Source organism: Manis pentadactyla, chromosome X (genome assembly GCF_030020395.1).
Source record: "Manis pentadactyla isolate mManPen7 chromosome X, mManPen7.hap1, whole genome shotgun sequence".
NCBI classification, from domain to species: Eukaryota; Metazoa; Chordata; class Mammalia; order Pholidota; family Manidae; genus Manis; species Manis pentadactyla.
In genome coordinates, this window is record NC_080038.1 from 142,132,815 (window position 1) to 142,151,263 (window position 18,449).

General features: G+C 49.6%; 1 protein-coding gene across 3 annotated transcripts; it reads left to right on the forward strand.

Annotated features, from left to right (window-relative positions):
• The first annotated feature begins 5,903 nt into the window (after positions 1 to 5,903).
• Positions 5,904 to 13,650, forward strand: LOC118923992 (melanoma-associated antigen 11-like). 3 transcript variants are annotated; one of them, XM_057495692.1, is made up of 6 exons: positions 5,904 to 6,074; positions 8,003 to 8,156; positions 9,245 to 9,368; positions 11,657 to 11,767; positions 12,008 to 12,094; positions 12,335 to 13,650. In XM_057495692.1, exons 5-6 carry the CDS (start codon positions 12,065 to 12,067, stop codon positions 13,181 to 13,183), a joined length of 879 nt encoding a protein of 292 aa, XP_057351675.1. In that variant the 5' UTR covers positions 5,904 to 6,074; positions 8,003 to 8,156; positions 9,245 to 9,368; positions 11,657 to 11,767; positions 12,008 to 12,064; the 3' UTR covers positions 13,184 to 13,650. The 3 variants fall into 3 exon arrangements, with proteins under 3 accessions (XP_057351675.1, XP_057351674.1, XP_036764269.1); XM_057495691.1 differs by lacking the exon at positions 11,657 to 11,767; XM_036908374.2 differs by lacking the exons at positions 8,003 to 8,156; positions 9,245 to 9,368; positions 11,657 to 11,767.
• The last annotated feature ends 4,799 nt before the right edge of the window (positions 13,651 to 18,449 follow it).

The following is an 18,449-nucleotide window of genomic DNA, read 5'->3' on the forward strand; positions in this document are numbered from 1 at the left end:
CTGTGCTTGGATGGCTCTGTCTCTGAACTACATTCTGTTCTCTGTGCGTCTCCTTGTGCTAATAATACCACATTATCTTGATTATTGTAGGTTTATAAGTAAGCCTTAAAAGCATGTAACGTAGTTTCTCCAACTTTATTTTTTCTCACAGTTGTTTTGCCCATTCCAGGTCCTTTGCATTTTCATATAGGTTTTACATTGTTTCTACAAAAGAGCCTGCTGGGATTTTCACTGGGGTTGTGTTATGTCAAATGCTTTTTCTGGAACTATTGAGATACTGTTATGGTTTTTCTTTTTCATTCTATTAATACAGTGGGTTATTTTAGTTGATTTCAAATGTTAAGCCAAGCTTACAATCCTAGTTTAATTACAGTTGGCCTTAATGTAATATCCTTTTCATATACTGCTAGATTCAATTTGGTAATTTTTCTTAGTTTTTTGCATCTGTGTCATGAAGGATATTGATTTGTATTTTTTTTCTTGGTCAGGTTTTCGTATCAGGACAATGCTGGTCTCATAAAATAGATCGGGATTTTCTCCCCTCATCTTTTTCTGCCAGAGTTTGTGAAAATTGGTGCTATGTCTTCCTTATGTGTTTGGTAGATTTTTGTCAGGGCCTGACATTTTCTTTGTGAGAAGGATTTTAACTACAGTTTCAGTTTCTTAAGTAGGTATAGAGATATGAAAGCATGTATTTCTTCTTGTGTGAACTTTGGTAATGTCTCTCTTTCAAGAAATTTATTTGTGTAAAGTTGTTCATAATCCCTGTAGTGTTTTTAGGATTTGTAGTGAAATCCCTGCTTTCATTCCTAATAAAATTTGTGTCAACTATTTTTTTTCCTGTTCACTCTGGTTGTATATGGGTTTACTTATTTTCTTGATCTTTTCAAAGAACCAGATTTTACTTCCATTGATTTTTCCCTAGTGTCTCTCTACTGTTTTTCATTAATTTCTCCATGCTTATAAGGTATCATTTCCTTTCTTCTGTTCACTTTTTTTAAAATTTCCTTCTCTTCCTGGTTTCTTAAGATGAATCTTAGATCATTGACTTCAGAGCTTCTCTAATGTAAGCATTTGATGCTATAAATTTCCCAAAAGCAGTGTTTTGGCTATATCTCACAAATTTTTGTGTGCTGTTTTGTTACTTTCATTTAGTCCAGAATTTTTCAAATTGTTCCTGTGGCTTATTTTTCTGCTACCTATGAATTCCTTACAAGAGTATTGTTTAATTTGCAAATGTTTAGAGTTTTTTAGATATGTTTTGTTGATTTTTAGTTTAATCTCATTGTGCGTAGAGATTCACTTTCATGTGATTTCAATCCTTTTAAATTTATTGAGGCTTGTGTCATGACCCAGAATCCAGTCTGTCTTGGTGAATGTTCCACGTGCGCTTGAAAGGAATTTGTATTCTGCTTTTGTTGGGAAGAATGCTTTATCATTATCAGTTAGGTTACGGTGGTTGATAGTGTTATTATAATTTTGTATAGCCTTAGTAATTTTCTATGTGTTCTGTCAGTTCCTGAGAGAGAAATGTTAATTTCCAATAAGAATTGTTGATTTTTCTATTTCTCCCTAATATTTTAAAGAGTAATATTTTCTACATGTATTTTGAAGCTTTGTTATTAGGTACACAAATATTTGGAGTTGTTAGATCCTCTTTGACAGATTAACCCCTTTATCATTATGAATTCCCCCTCTTTGTTCCAGGTAATAATCCTTGTTCAAAAATACACCTTTTATTGTGGTAGGCAGAATGGACCCCCCAAAATATCAAGGCCCTAATCCCTAGAACCTGCGAATATGTTGTGTTTCATGGTAAAGGGGACTTTACAGATGTATTTAAGGTTACAGTATTAGTCTCTATTGCTTCCATGACAAATTCCCGCAGATTCAGTGTCTTAAAACTACACAGACTTATTTTCTCACAGTTCGGTAGGTCAGGGACGCAGGAACGGCATGGCTCAGTTGAATCTTCTGCTTAGAGTCTCATAAGGCCAAAGTCAAGGTGTTGGCCTGACTGAATTCCTTTCTGGGGGCTCTAGGGATTAATTCACTTCCAAAGTCATGCAGATTGTTTTCAGAATTTAGTTCCTTGAAGTCGTCGGGTTAAGGACCTCATTTCCTTGATGGCTGTCACCCGGGAGTCATTGTCAACTTCTGGAGTCTGCCTGCATTTCTTGGCTCATGGCTCCCTTCCTCCATAGTCAGAGCCAGCAAAGGCAGGTTGTTGAGTCGTCAGGTTTGGAATGTCTCTGACTTCACCCCCTCTGCCTCATCTCTCCTCTTTGGTCACATCCCTCTTACTCATCTGCCTTCCTCATCTGCTTTTACAGGATCATGTGATTACATTGGACTCACCCGGATCATTCCCTATTTTAACCATCAGTTGGTTAGTAACCTTAATTCCATCTGCAAAGTCCTTTCATGGTCGTACCTAGGTTAATGTTTCACTGGAATAACCAGAGGACAGAAATCTTTGGGAGCATCTTTAGAATTCTGCCTACCACAGTTACGGACTTTAAACTAGGAAAAGTATCCTGTGTTATCCAGGTGGACCCAGTCTAAGCACACGAGCTCTTAAAAGCAGAGAACTTTCTCTGGAGGAGGAGCAGTATGGCAGAAGGGGAAGTCAGAAGAACTCCCAAGCCTGAGAAAGACTCAACGTGCTGTTACTGGCTTTGAGATGTAAAGGGCTTTGTGCAGGGATCAGAGACCTCTAGGATCTAAGGGCAACCCCCAGCTGACAGCCCAAAAAGAAAACTGGGATCTCAGTTCTCCAACCACGAGAGACAGATTGCCAGCAACCTGAATGAATCTAGAAGCAGATTCTTCCCAGAGTCACTCATAAAATCCCAGCCAACTGACATCTCGATTTCAGCTTTATGAGACTCTGAGCAGAGAAAGCAACCAAGCCTGTCTGGACTTCTGAGATACATGACTGTGAGATAATAAGTTTCTATTGTTTTAAGCTGCAGGGTTTGTGGTAATTTGTTACAGCAGCCATAGAAGACTAACAGATATTAATATAGCCACTCCAACTTTCTTTTGGTCAGTGTTTGCATGGCTTTGCCTGCCCTTTTACTTTTAATCTCTGATTTTTATAGATAAAGAGTATTTCTTATAGATAGTCTATAGTTGTCTTGCTTTTTTTTATCCAGTCTGACAGTCTTTGTCTTTTAATTGGTATTTAGAACATTTGCATTTACTGTTATTGTCAGTAAGTTGGGTTTTAGCGACCTTCTTGCTGCAGCCTGGGAACTCCTGCAGCTCCAGGCAGTGAGCTGGGGAAATAGAGTTTACGTCCTTCGTTTTCTTTCTTTCTGCCATCATGGTTCTCCGCTGCCTGTTGCCTAGTGTCTGAAAAGTATTTCATGTCTTTTGCTGTTTCTTGTTTAAGATGGGAAGGAGAAAACCCCATTCCTCTTACTGCATCAAAGCTGGAAATAGATGTCCTCAGCAGTGTAATTTCTAATGAATGTGAACATCCTCTTCAGAAAGTCCCTTTTTCATGTGAAGTATGAGAGAGAGAGAGAGAGAAAGAGAGTGATTTATTCAGTCATGAAAAGTATAATACATGTACCAGAATGTGACTGTATTTGAACATGGCAGCTGCTGCCTTTTTAAAAACAGAATGAAATAATTAGTCACAGCCAGAACTTAACCATATCTTGGACACGTCAGCCTTTTTCAGTCTCCATGTCACGGTATGGCTAGTTCCTTCTGCTTGGAATGCTTCCTCGTCTCATGTCCTTTCCAGTCTGGCAGCTTCCCATGTATCCTCTGGAACCAGCTCCAGGGTCGTCAGCTCTCTGCTTCCCAGTGCCCTCACACAGAACCTGTGTTATTTCCTCCTCTGGCTTCCCATCTCCCTCTGCCCTAGCACCGTTCCAGCACATAACAGGCTCCATTGTGATTATGTTTCTGTGTGGACACCCTCCTACCAGGCAGCCCTGGAAAGCAGGGAACGGATGTTTCTCTTATCCCTAACACAGCGTTACTACATAGAACTTTTCAATAAATAACTGAACTGGTGCCTCATTTCATGTGCTGAAAAATTCTGCTGTTACTACTCCCCAACTCATTATCACATATTTATAAAAGTGAATCCTCTTTAACCGTTTTACTTTTCTCCTAGTAAATTCCTCATCTATGCCTGTTTGCTGCTGTTCTCTGTGCTACTGGCCCTTCGTCTGGATGGCATCATTCAGTGGAGTTACTGGGCTGTTTTTGCTCCAATATGGCTGTGGAAGTTAATGGTCATTGTCGGAGCCTCGGTTGGAACTGGAGTCTGGGCACGAAATCCCCAGTATCGGTAATAGTGCGTTATAAAACCCACTGGTCTCTTCCCCGAGGCAGTGATGCCTTGTTTTTGACTTTTGATAAAGTAAGAACTATTTTCATTTCTACCTAGCTGGGGTTTTATAAGAACTATAATATAGGCAAACTGAGTTCTGGTCTGAGTTTTTAAAAATTAGGTATTTGAGAGGCGTTCCACCTACCCCCCCCCCAAAAAAAAGTGTTCTTTTGGGTGCTTAAGTTCCTAGCCAGCCCACAAAAGCCTGTGTAATCCGAAAGGCATCCAAAATACGGAACTGTTCCACCATACTGGACTAGGAAGGATAGAACTGTCGTGTTTGTAGGAGCAATTTTACAAACCTGAGTTTTATTTCTGGTCTTCAGGGCTCTGCCCTTCTGTTCCAGCCCTGGAACTGGGGTTCCCCTTTCCCAGTCTCCTAGTCCTGGGTCTTAGGACTCTTAGCCGTGTGGGGGAGGTAGCTTGCCGCTGAGTCTCCGAGACAGGGAAAGATGGAGCCCAGATGCTCTGAAGGAGAGCAGAGCCTTCAGGGGCCAGGTAGCGGGGGGCAACTTGACCTTCAACTCCTCTGTGCCTTTCTTCTTGGATGCCTCAGCCGGTCCATGATCTTGGCGCTGGCTCCCTCCGCTGTGCAGCCTGGTGCTGCTGGGGCCTCTGAGATTCTCTCCTCTCTCCCTCGCAGAGACTGGAACTTCAGAAAGGAAACGGGGTGGTGGGGCAGAATTGAGCTTGGGGGACTATTCGAAACCTTCACTAGGAAGATGAGGAGTGTGCCCTAAACTCAGGTGTATTTGTCACCAAAAGGATACATCATACGTGTTCATCTTTATTTCAGTGAAACATCGTAGGCCTTCCAAATGCATTTTTAAATATTTTCCTGATAGTAGCCTTATTATTTTTCAGTTGCTGATCTCTTAAGTTCATGCTTATGATACCTAAACAGCTAATTAAACTGATTTAGTTTAAGAACAATTTTAACTGCTCTTTGATCTGCAGGCGTTAATTCATCCTAATGGAAAAGAAAGGAAATAGCACCTGACAATAGTTGCCATATATTCTTGAAGTATAACCCATGCTTGTTCATAAAGCTGGAGTTATAGTAGTGCATGGAATGTGATTTACGTGGTCTTTAATCCGTTAGGAGATGAGGATGAGGAGACTTAAGGGATGCTTGTCAGTTTTTAGCAGTAATGCAATCAGCTTGAATAATTGTGGAAGTAGTTGAATTTAAAGTTATGAGCAGAAGTGTTTATATGCCGTCAGGGAAACAGTTACTGGCTATTACCTCTGAGAATATCCTTATACACTTAACACTTTAAGTGTGGTTTGGTTGTAATGTTCATGTGTTGTCATGTAACAGTTCTTTGATATTTGAAAGCTTGTCTATGAAAGATTCAGGTTACCTTTCTACCTGGTTTCCCTTCACTTTTTGTCAAATTTACAAATGTAGTTCGTCATATCAACAGAAGTTGGTATTTGCCCTGGACTGCTTGCTTAGCATGGAAATTCGGAACTGAATGTGTCTTCTTCTTTTTCCATGTCCCTTTTTAGAGCAGAAGGAGAAACGTGTGTGGAGTTTAAAGCCATGTTAATCGCAGTGGGCATCCACTTGCTCCTGTTGATGTTCGAAGTCTTGGTCTGTGACAGGATCGAGAGAGGAAGCCACTTCTGGCTGCTGGTCCTCATGCCGCTCTTCTTTGTCTCCCCGGTTTCGGTTGCAGCTTGTGTTTGGGGCTTTTGACATGACAGGTCACTGGAGGTGAGAGTTCATATATTCAAGAATGTTGTAAAAAGTAAAATCTCTTGGTGGGTTATGGTATTGTCGATTTCTTGCCCTTTGTTAGATTGACCATTAACTCTAGGTCATGGTGTGTGAGGGGACAAAACACGATGGCAATAATCATGTTTCTCTTCCTTGACCAAGAACAGGGGCTTTTTACCCCGGCCGTCAGGCTTCCGCCGGCTCCGTGTCTTTCCTTACCCACCTGTACTAGCCCTCTCGCGAGGAACAGACTGATAGGATGGTGGGAGAAGTTTATCGTAGTGGAACTGGCTTGTGCAATCATGGGGGCTGGAAAGTCTGAAATTCCTAGGGCAGGCCGGCAGGCAGGAGCTGATGTTGCAGTCCTGAGGCAGAATTTCTTCTCCAGGAAACCTCATTTTTTGCTCTTAAGGCCTTTGAACTGATTGGATGAGACCCACCCATGTTGTCAAGGGTGACCTCCTTTACTTAAAGACGGTGCCTGAATCAGTGCTTGATTCGATGACTGGCTACTTTATAGCCCAGCCAAACTGACACAGAAAACTCACCCCCACACCACCTCAGACCCCAGATCCAGCAGCACTTCAGCTGCTCACTGGCTAGCTTTAAGCCCTTTTTGCTTAGATAAAGGGGATACATAGATGAATAAAAAAGACAGTACTGGCAATAGTAATACTAGTGATGCCAACAATTGCAGATCACATTTATTGAACACGTAGCACAGGCCAGGCATTGGGCTAGGCACTTCACGTACACTGGCATCTTATTAAAGATTCACAACCATCCTGAAAAGTAGGTGTAGTCGCCGTCCCTGTTTTCCAGAAGGTAATGTGTTCCTGTCCACTCCTGGAAGGCAGGGCCAGGAGCCCCTTTCAGCCAGCGTGACTCCAAAGCCTGGGCACCAAACCACGTAGAAGCTGAGGGCCCCCAGCCTAGACAGACAGGTGGAGTGGAGGACAGATGCTGGGATGTTTGGTTTGAGCTGTGCAGGTTCAAGTAGAGGAAGGAGCCCGCAGTTGGGCTAGGAGGCAGCATAGGAGCTGGGGAGTGGCTCATCGTATGGGAAGCTTGAGAGGAAGGCACTATAGACAGGGAGGGTGAGGGAGCAAGTTCCTATGGGAACCAGAGTGAACAGGACCCTGAGCACCAGGAAGGGCTTGGCCTTGACCAGGAGAGCAATCCCTCACCTCTGGCACGGCGGGGGAAAGGGCACAGGTGGGAATGGCTGCTAGGCCCCAGTGACTCTGGGCGGACAGTCGCCCTAAGGGCCCACTTCCCCTCCGCGCACTTCCCCAAGCCTTCCACAGTCAGCCACTTCTTGCATCCCCCCCGCCCGCCCTTACCAGAGGTATGCAGAAGTCAGGAGGGATGGTGATTCAGGAAAAGATGTGTGAGAAGACTCCTCTGGAGGAGGAGGATGGGAGCATGGTGGGAAGCACCGAGCTAGCCCCTCTTTGCCCCCATGTAGCCGGTAGCTGCCTGTCTGCGTGGCGTCCCTTCCCGCCCCTTCCTCTAGCAGTCACTGGGGCCCTTTGCCTGTCCTGGGCAGGTCAGCCACATGCTTGCCCCAGACCCTCTCCACTTCTGCATCCTCTGAGCATTTGCTCCCGAACTGATGCACACACTGTCTAGTAACTTCCATCTCTCATCTGAAAGGGAAAGCAAAAGGACAGCAGCAAAGCCCTCTCAGTCTCTGGCTGTTATCACAGAAAGGCTCCCTGACCCAGTGGTGTGCTGGCCCTGTGCTCCCTGCCTAGCTGCTGCACACCGTGGGGACTGGCACTGAGTGAGTGCCCTGTGGCCGAGTCCAGCCTCTCCAGGCCCCCTCTTTCCTGGCTACTCTGTAGCTCCTGACGCTCCTGGTCCTTTTCCCCCAGTCTGCGCACCTCAGCGTGGGCCTCTGTGGCTCTGCGACCTCACAACAGGTTCCTCAGGACTTCAGCTGCCGATTCCTGGAGCCGCTGGATGCTGGTGGTCATGGAAACCGGCTCCGACGCGCCAGCAGCCCTGAGGCTCCGGGATGGTCCTCCGGATACAGTCGTCAGGCTGGGCACCGAGGCAACCCAGCCCACCTCACTAGTAACCCTCTGCACCATCCCTTCCGCCCCACCTCCCACCAGCACGCCCCGACACCCGACCCCAAATACCCCCTCCCACTTAACTTCCCACCCCACACAGCCCTCCCCCGTCCCCCACCACCCCAACTCCCACACCCTCAGCTTCCCACCGCCTACCTTCCCGCACCCTCCCGCCTGCCCCACTTACCTCACTCCACCCCAACAACACCTCACTACTACACCTCCCACGGCCCCGTCCACCCCTCCTCTGACCACCGCGCCCATACACTGGTCCCCAACGCCCCCACCCATCCACTTCCCAGCCCCCAGCTCCCCCCACCCCTCCCCCCTCCCCGCAGCTCCCTCCAACCCACCCACTTGCCCTTGCTGACACCCCCCCAGAACTCTCCCAGCACCAAGATCCCACCCCACATATACCCCCACCGCTCCCCCCACTGCCGCACCTCCCCCACCCCATCACTCCACCTCACTACTACCCCTCTCCACTGCCTCTTTCCCCCCTCCCTCCACCCCGCATCGCCCCATCCACCGAAATCCCCATTCCCCAAAACCCTCGCCCTGCTGCACACCACCCCACCTCCTGTCCCCAAACTTTGCAACCCCTATTTTCCCGCACCCCTCCCTGACTCCCCCAACTATCACAACCCCACCTGGACACCGCCTCACTACTACATCCCTCCACAGACACTTGCCCACACCTCTCACTGTCGCGCCCCCAAACTTGCCCCCATCTCCCCCATCCACTGACTTCCCACCCCCAGCAAACCCCACTCCTCACCCCGCCTCACAGCTCCCTACAACCCCCAGCTCCCACAAGCCCCACCTCCACCCCCCCACCTCCCGACACCCGCACCCTCACCTCCCCCCATGTTCCCAACATCCGGCCCCCCACATCTCCCCTTCTTCCCCCCACTGCCCCACCTCCCCGCATCCGACCACCGCACCACATCCACTAGGGACCTGGGGAGGCAGAGCCCTGGGCCTCGTGAGCTGCAGCAGGTGGGAGAAGGCGGGGTTTAAGGGATGCCCAGAGGGAGGAGCGAGGATCCCCCACCCCGCCCCCGAATCCTTGTGCGCTCCACCCGGCAGCCTCCAGGGGGCGCTCCGACCCAGCTTCCGGATGTGATGTCATTAGTCTTCCGACTGGGAGGCCTGAGGGACGGGACGGCCTCAGTGTCTGACGCCGGATTCAGGTCACGCACAAGGACTCCAGGTAGAACCGCACGGGAGGCCTGAGGGCCCCCGCCCAAGAATTCAGGGGGCCCATGCTGTCGCCCAAGGAGGCCCCGGGAGGGTCCTCAGGCTGGGTTCCGCCTCCCACATGCCACACCCATGTCCCCTCCCGCCATTTTGAATCGTGAGCGTGAAGGCCTTGGTCTGAGGAGGGAACCCAGGTGGGCTGAGGGCGGGGGCACAGACCCACCGGGGGTCAACGGGAGGCCAGGAGGGAGGGCCGAGGGCGCCCCTGGAGCCGACCTCAGGCCCTGCCTTCCATCGCCCTGGGAACTCCTGGGCCTAGTGACCTGTTGGGACGGCCGCAGACGTCACCCAGGAGTGTCTCAGGGGCAGGGAGGGCCTTGGTCTGAGGGGACGGGCCCCCATCAACATTCACAGGATCACAGGCCGTGCGCGCGTTGTGGTGAGGACCCTGAGGGAGGAGGGGAAGGGGCCCCAGAGGAGCCGCCCCTGCCTGTCAGCCATGGGAGGCCCCGGGGCGGAGTGATTACACGCGGTGTGCCCTGACTTCCTCCTCCGGGCCTCAGAGGGACTGGGACTGGCTTTAAGGAGCAGGCCCTCGGGTCATCGGACAGGAGGGCCCAGGCCCTGCTGGGAAGTCATGATGAGGAGCCCGCGGCAGGACTGAGGGATCCTGGGCCCCCGAAAAGAGCCTGCCTGGGAAGCTCCAGGGTGCTCAGAACCTATGCAACTGGCCCTGACTTCCTCATCCGGGTATCACGGCACTGGGGACTTGCATAAGGAGCAGGTCCTGGGGTCGGCAGAGGGGAGGACCGGGTCCAAATGGGAGGCAAGGTGAGGACCCTGAGGAACACCTATGGACCGTAGACCCCAAACAGGTAGGGCGGCAGGGCCCCTGGGCGGGGTGTTGGAAGGCCCCAGAGCACGATAAGCACATGAGGTGTTCCCTGTCCCCTGCCGCGGGGACTCTTCCAGAGGTGAGGGCCGTGGTGTGAGGAGTGTGGCTTCAGGTGGACAGAGGGGTGCCCAGGAACGTGGGTGAGGACTGAACGGACCCTGTCTAGGAAATGGGGGACCCCAAGCGTATCTGCCCCTGAGGTCCATCCTGGGAGGCCAGGCCAGGTGTCAGGAGGAGTGATGGCGTCCCCACTTGCTCCTGACGGGTGTCAGCAGGAAGGTGGCCTTGGCCTGCAGGATGCGTCCTCACGTTAGCAGAAGGGATCTTTGCAGGCCCTGCCAGGGGTAAATAGGAAACCCTTGAAGACGCTGAGGGGACTCCCACTCCAGCCAGAGGGGTTGGACCGTGAAATCGGCCCTGCCGGCATGATCCCTGAAGACCCGGGACAGGGGTGGCCTAAAGGGGTGCGCTGGCACCTCTGTCTCTGCCTCTGAGGGAGGTGGGCCCTGTTCTGAGGGGCGACGTGAGGGGGCAGAGGGAGCTGAGCCAGGTCCCGCCAGAGAGGAGTCCCGGCATCTGCCGGGACTCAGGAAGAGTAGCCTCGGCAGGAGGGAGGGCATGAAGGTTGGCTCCCCGGAAAGGAGGAGGGACTGTGCAGAGACCGGGCAGGGCTGGCTGTCTGAGGCAGGCTCCCCCTTCCGCCGCATGGGCGGGGACGGTGAGTACCCTGGTGGTCTGGGATCCGTCATGTCAGCAGAGGGAGGAGTCCCAGGCTGTGCCGCGTGTCAGTGTGAGGACATTCCTGAGGACCGGCCATACCCCCATCCCCAACTCAGAAAGGAAAGGACTCCGGAGAGTCCAGCTGTCCTCTTTCCTCAGCCCTGGAATGAATAGTGAGCGGAAGGCCTAAGTCACACGCTCCTTCGTCGCATGGGCGGGAAGGGGGAGAGTCCCCCGGGTCGTGAGGTCTGAGTCTAAGCAGGAGATGCCCACTATGCCCGGTGGGGGCTGGGAGGAAGCGCAGGCCCCGGCACGGGTGAAGGGATGACCTACGGGAGGCCGACAGCCCCCCCACCAGGACAGGGGCCGGCCCTAATGGCAGCCTTTGGGATCCTGCTGGGGTTCACGGAGTGTGCATGTGGGGCCTCATGACACATCTCTGAGTTCTCAGGGAGGTGAGGACCTTGGTCTGAGTGCCCCGGGTCAGGAGGTCTAAAGAGGGGCAGCGGGGCCACAGAGGCAGGAGTCTGGGGTCCTGCCAATATCATGGTGAGGACCCTGAGGGAGCAGGGAGTGTACCCCGATGCCCAGAACCTAGAGAGGGCCGGCCCTGCTGTGAGGCCTGGGAAATCCCAGCAGTGCCTGTCAGGCTGAGCCCCTCCTCATGTCTGGGTCGGTGTTCTCAGGGAGGGGAGGGCCTGTAAGTGACGCCTGGACCCAGGCCAGCTGAGACAGCACCCCAGGCCCCGACAGGCTTCTCCATGCCAGGAGCATCGCCAGCCCTGGGCCGGGCCTGGGTACGCGTGGTCCCCACACTTCCTTCTGATCCCTTCTGGGCGTGTGTGCCCTGTTCCAAGAGCTTTGTCTCAGGCCAGCATCCGTGGGAGGTGTGGACCCTGAGCGAGCCAGGAGGGGGCAACCTTCCCTGGCCAGGCAGAGACCTCACAGAGGCAGGCCCACCCCTCCTGTCAGCACGGGGCGCCCAGGGCTGGGCTGGCGGACCTCACCCTGAGATGCCTGCTCGTGTCCTCTGGCAGGGACATCAGGAAACGGCAGCTGAAGTCCTGCGGCACCTGTCCTGAGGTCGCAGAGCCATGGAGGACCAGGCTGAGCCAGGAGACAAGGTGGGGCGCCCGACCTGTATGTGTCCTCAGGGCTCTTGCATACGGGACGGGTCCCCTCAGCCTCCAGTCCCTCATCCTCGGGCTCGGCTGGCACACCACCAGGGACCCATCATTTCATCCTTTGGGTTGTGCATGGACAGACTGCCCGCCCAGCAGGGGAGACCCCTGGGAGGCAGGAGCCCACCCCCAAAGCAGAGCCCCAGGGTCCCCGGTGCCCACTTCCCCCCATCACCCCTGCAGGTTGCCATTCCCCTGAGCAGCGTCAGCATGCCTCTGGGCGCGAGGAGTGTGCAGTGCCTGTTGGAGGAGGCCCAGCAGGAGGCGAGCGAAGCCCAGGGCCTGGAAGGGGCCCAGCCTTCGTCTCAGGATGGGCCAGCCACCCTGGGAAGTGAGCCCCACGCCCATAGCTCCAGCAGCCATGGGGACGAGGCCGCAGGGGATGCCAGGGCCTCTCTCCAAGATGCGCTGCGCAGGAAGGAGATCCAACTGGTGACCTTCCTGCTCCACAAGTACCGCGCCAAGGAGCCGACCACGAAGGCAGAGATGCTGGAGCTGGTCGCCCAGGATCACCAGGACCACTTCCCTGACATCCTCAGCCGTGCCTCCTTGTCCTTGGAGCTGACCTACGGCATTGATGTAAAGGAAGTAGATCCCAGCAGCCACTCCTATGTCCTGGTCCCCACCCTGGGCCTCACCTGGGATGGGGTGACCGAAGAGCAGCGCCTCCCCAAGACCGGCCTCCTGGCGCTGCTCCTGGGCAAGATTTTCCTGTGGGGGGGCCGGATCCCAGAGAAGTATATGTGGGAAATACTTAGTGCCAGGGGGGTGTACTCCGGGAGGGAGCACTGCATCTTCGGGGAGCCCAGGGAGCTCATCACCAGGGTCTGGGTGCAGGAGCAGTACCTGGAGTACCAGCAGGTTCCCGACAGCAATCCTGCTCGCTTCCATCTGCTCTGGGGCCCCAGGGCCCACGCAGAGGCCAGCAGGGTGCAGGTCCAGCAGTTTTTGCTCAGGCTCCTTAGCACACCTATAGGCCCTTTCCTGTGCCCATCTGAGGAGGCTAGGACCAATGAGGAACAGGGTCCCTGAGCAGAGGGGGGCCAGGCCCAGGCCAAGCCCCCGTCAGGCAGGCGCTTCTGCTGGGCATGCAGTCAGGCCCCTTCTCCCTCTGGCCTAGGAGAGAGAGCAGCCAGCACTCTAAGGAGCGCAGGTTCTGTGCCACGTGGGCTGGAGCCTCTGGGCTCCTGTTCTCCCCGACCCCATGGAAGTGGGTCTCTGTTACCTCTGGTGTGATTCCCCCTGTTGTTCCTTTTCATAGAAAGGGCGGTTAGCTTCATCGTCTGTTTCTGTATGACATGTATCCCATGTATGTTTGGACAGTTTACCAGTTCAGTGCGTTGCTGTTTTGTAGACACATGGGGACACCTTCCATCTGAGTTTGTGACCAGAGCTAGGTCACATGGCATCGGCCTCGCCACTCCCTCCCAAAAGTGATGGAAATTAGCAGTAAAATGGACGGTGTCCCGAAATGGAGAAATAAAAGTACAGTTGGTTAATTCTTGCTCCAGATTCCTTCTCATCTGTCACTTGACAGAACTAAAATACATGCAGGCACCCGAATGTGCTTGCTGTGTTCAAGAACCTGGGAGGCATGTAAGGCTGGCAGTTAAGACCCCTGCTCCCTGACAAATGATTCCCAGGCACTCCCTGGTCCTGTGCTCACTTGCAGGCCCTGTGTTAGCAGTGGGGTAAGGACGCCCCCCAGTCCCTGTAGAGTGATTGTCTTACTAGAGGATTGGTTTATTATAAACGGGTATAACTCAGGGACAACGGATGGCAGAGACGCATAGGGCACACTGTGGCCGAGGGTGTACAGCTTCTGTGCGCTCAGAGCATGCCACTCTCCCCAAATCGCCACATGTTCACTGACCTGGACGCTTTCTCAACTCCATCTTTGGGGGTTTTAAGGCTTCATTTCGTAGGCATGATTGATTAAATCATTGGCCTCTGTTGGTTGCACTCAACCTACAGCCCCTCCCTTCCCACAGAGATGGGGGTAGTGGTTTGGGACTGGAAGTTCCAACCCTCTCAATTACATGTTTGATTCCACTGGCAACCAGCTCCCATCCTTAGCTGCGGTACAAAGTCACCTGGTTAAGCAACAAAAGACACCTTTATTGTTCTCTTTACTTTGAAAATTCCAAGGGATTTAGGAGCTGTGTGCCAGGAACAGGGGTCACAAACCAAATATCTGTTTCCTATTATAGATCACATATCACTGGCACATATTTGTCATCACTGATGATGAGTCTCTAAGCTCCTCAGTGAACCGTATCACCAAGTTTCATGGCTTCACATATTCCTCTCATTGAGTGTCCATTGGCTTTGTGATTTTTTGGTAACTGATAGAATGAGGCATATGTGACCGTGTTTCTTCTGCTAGGCTTAAAGAAGCCTTGCAGCTTCTGACTTGGTTTCTTGGAATGCTGTCTTCAGAATGTTTGTTCCTTTGAAATGCTCCCTCTAGGCGTAGGCAGCCGCCACAAGAAGTCTGACTGAGACCTGCAACCTGTAAGGAAGCTCAGGTTAGCGGCTTGGTGAGAGATGCCTGGCTACCACCCAACCGTTCCGGCCATTCCAGCCCCCAGGAAACTGAGTATGAAGCCATGTTGGATATTTAACCAAACTGATACTGAACCTTCAGATGAAAATAAGTCCCACACAACATCTGACTGTAACTGTGTGGGCGATCTCAGCTGAGCCCACTCAATCTGCAGAACCATCAAACATAGTAATAAATTGTTTTAAGCCATTCCCTTTTGTAGAAGTTAGGCAACAATAGATAACGAGAATACTGACTTCAACACTGATCCCTTGGTTACGATAGTATCTGCCAGGTTTCTCCACTCTGCAGTTACTACTTTTTCCTTCTAATTGATAAATAATATGTGAGGAGATGATACTTTAAGATCTCCTTAATGTCTTTTCTTTCATCAAAGTTTGAGCTACTAGCTTTAGTAAGCCAGAATCAAATGTTACTGTTTGATGGTTGCAAAACCGTGATAAAAGTTTCATTTGGTTTTTCTATATGAATTGGCATTACGTAATTAGCGTTCTGCCGCAGGAAGAAGCTTTGTCTGATTTTCTTTTTTCTTTTCAGTATATATGCGTGAATTCTTATTTTAGTAAACGAGTTGTAGTCTGTTACTAGCATCGTTTATTCTGATGCCCAAACTGTCCCAGAGTTGTCCAGTGGGCGCCCATTTCAGCTGGCTCCTTGGTGCTCTGGTAGTTTCTGAAAGCTTCCTTGCTTTTTGCTATGGACTGATGTTTTAGGCTCATCTTACATATTTCCTGCCCCAGACCTGGTATGTTTTCTTCCCAAAGATGCTGGTTTCTTGTAATAGGAAATGGGATTTAGAGACCACAGTCTGTGCCAGCATGCCCATTGCTAATGGGTTGGTCATTGTTTATAGGCTTTTGTAATGGACAGAGCTAGGAAATCCTTTTTTTTTTTTTGGAGATAATTTATCAAGAGTTCATAGTGATATTTCTAATTCAAATTTAGGAGTATACTGCTTTTTTTCCCCTTGTTTAAAAATGTAAGTATCACTGATACACAATCTTTCAAATGTACAACACAGTGGTTCCAGTCACCCACATTATTAAATGCTCACCTCCTCTAGTGTGGTTACTATCTATCAACATAGAAAGATTTTGCAGAATCATTGACTATATTCTCCATGCTGTACTACAGTCCCGTGACCAACTTATACTGTGATTGGGAATTATCGTGCCCATTTATCCCCCTCAACTTCCTCACCCACCCACCCCAACCCCTCTCCCTTGGTCACCACTAGTCACTTCTCAAATGTCTGTGAGTGCACTCCTGCTTTGTTCATTTTATCTTGCTTTGTTTTTATAGTCCAGAAATAAGTGAAATCACATGGTATTTATCTTTCTCTGCCTGGCTTATTTCACTGAGCGTAATACCCTCTAGATCCATCCATATTGTTGCAAATGGCAGGATTAATTTTCTTTTTATGGCTGAGTAATACTCCATCGTGTCTATGTACCACCTCTTCTTTATCCATTCATCTATTAATGGGCATTTAGCTTGCTTCCATATCTTGGCTATTCCACATAGTGGTGATAAACCTAGAGGTGCATATGTCTTTTTGGATCGGGGATGTTGTTTTCTCTGGTTAAATTCCTAGGAGTGGAATTACTGGGTCAAATGGTATTTCAATTTTTAGTTTTTTGAGGAATCCCCATCATACTTCCCGCAGTGGTTGCACGAATTTAAATTCCTACCAACAGTGTAGGAAGGTTTCCATTTCTGTACATCCTCACCAGCACTTGCTATTTTTTGTCTTTTCAATAGTACACTGCCCTGTTTCATATGGTACATATTTGTTGCCTAAGCTGTTTGAAATTGAGGGTGGCCAATTATAAAATCTTTAAAATTAACTTGTTTGGAATCTTTGTGCTACTCAGTAATATACCTTGTTTTGGGATATTGGGAATATGAATATTAATTTATGTTAACAATTCTACATTATGACTCTTAATACATATTTGTGTGGGGCCAATTTGTAAATTTTTTGCATTTGTCTCCAAACTTAGCACTTGGCTCTGGTTGTCCACTTAGTTATTTGGCTTATTTGACTTGAAGGAACAGGGTGCAGTCAACAGCTTTGTTTGTCTGCTGCGGTTGAATAAAAAGGACAGAAACTAAGGAAGAATATGTGACGTTTTTACGTTGGAGAAATTTGGGGTCTTTTAAAGCGACCATTTTGGTGGGTTGGTCCAATAGAATTTCCACCTCAGGGGACTGCTGGGCTTCTGCATTTGTGTGGCTCTGAGACTGTCTTTGATTGGTATAGCTTAAACAATTACCTGTCACAAGCCATTTCTGAATGCTTTTCAGGATCTTTATTTAGAGATTTAATATTTTTGACTTATGTGTACATAATTTTGAACTAATAAGCCATGTCTCTGGTAGCTGCTGGAACCTCCTAGTTCTAGATTTTGAAGTGAGTTCACAATCTACCTAGGGTTAGAGCAGTGAAATATGTGTGGTTAAGAAACATCTCATGGTCAACAATTATGTAGTGCAGACATCCCAGTGTTCAGGCATTTGTACGTTGCATCAAACTTGCTGGGATGGGTATTGGAACGGGTGAGTATGGTGAGTGTACGGGGTTTGCTCACTAACTGTAATGTGTCTTCTTAGACGACCATGAGACTAAGTCTACACAGTGATCACTTCTGACCTGACCTGTTTGCCTTTTTTTTTTTTTGGTGGCATTTTTCAGAAGGTAAATACTCTTCTGATGAAAGTGGCAACAGCTTGAGATAATTAGTCCATCCTGAACTGTAATTATTATTATTATTTTGTTACCATTAATCTACAATTACATGCAGAACATTATGTTTACTAGCCTCACCCCTTCACCAAGTCCCCCCACAAACCCCATTACAGTCACTGTCCTTCAGCATCAGCATAGTAAGATGGTGTAGAATCACTACTTGTCTTCTGTGTGTTGCACAGCCCTCCCCATGCCCCCCCCCACATTATACATGCTAATCGTAATGCCCTCTTTCTTTTTCCCTGCCCCTATCCCTCCCTTCCCACCCATCCTCCCCAGTCCCTTTCCCTTTGGTACCTGTTAGTCCATTCTTGGATTCTGTGATTCTGCTGCAGTTTTGTTCCTTCAGGTTTTTCTTTGTTCTTCTACTCCACATATGAGTGAAATTATTTGGTAATTATCTTTCTCTGCCTGGCTTATTTCACTGAGCATAATACCCTCTAGCTCTATCCATGTTGCCGCAAATGGTAGGATTTCTTTTCTTCTTGTGGCTGAATAATTCCATTGTGTATATGCACCACATCTTCTTTATCCAGTCATCTACTGATGGACACTTAGGTTGCTTCCATTTCTTGGCTATTGTAAACAGTGCTGCGATAAACATAGGGGTGCATCTGTCTTTTTCAAACTGGAATGCTGCATTCTTAGGGTAAATTCCTAGAAGTGGAATTCCTGGGTCAAATGGTATGTCTATTTTGAGCATTTTGAGGAAACTCCATACTGCTTTCCACAATGGTTGACCTAATTTACATTCCCACCAGCAGTGTAGGAGAGTTTCCCTTTCTCGGCATCCTCGCCAACATTTGTTGTTGTTTGTCTTTTGGATGGTGGTGATCCTTACTGGTGTGAGGTGATATCTCATTGTGGTTTTAATTTGCATTTCTCTGAAGACAAGCGATGTGGAGCATCTTTTCATGTGTCTGTTGGCCACCTGAATTTCTTCTTTGGAGAACTGTCTGCTCAGCTCCTGTGCCCATTTTTTA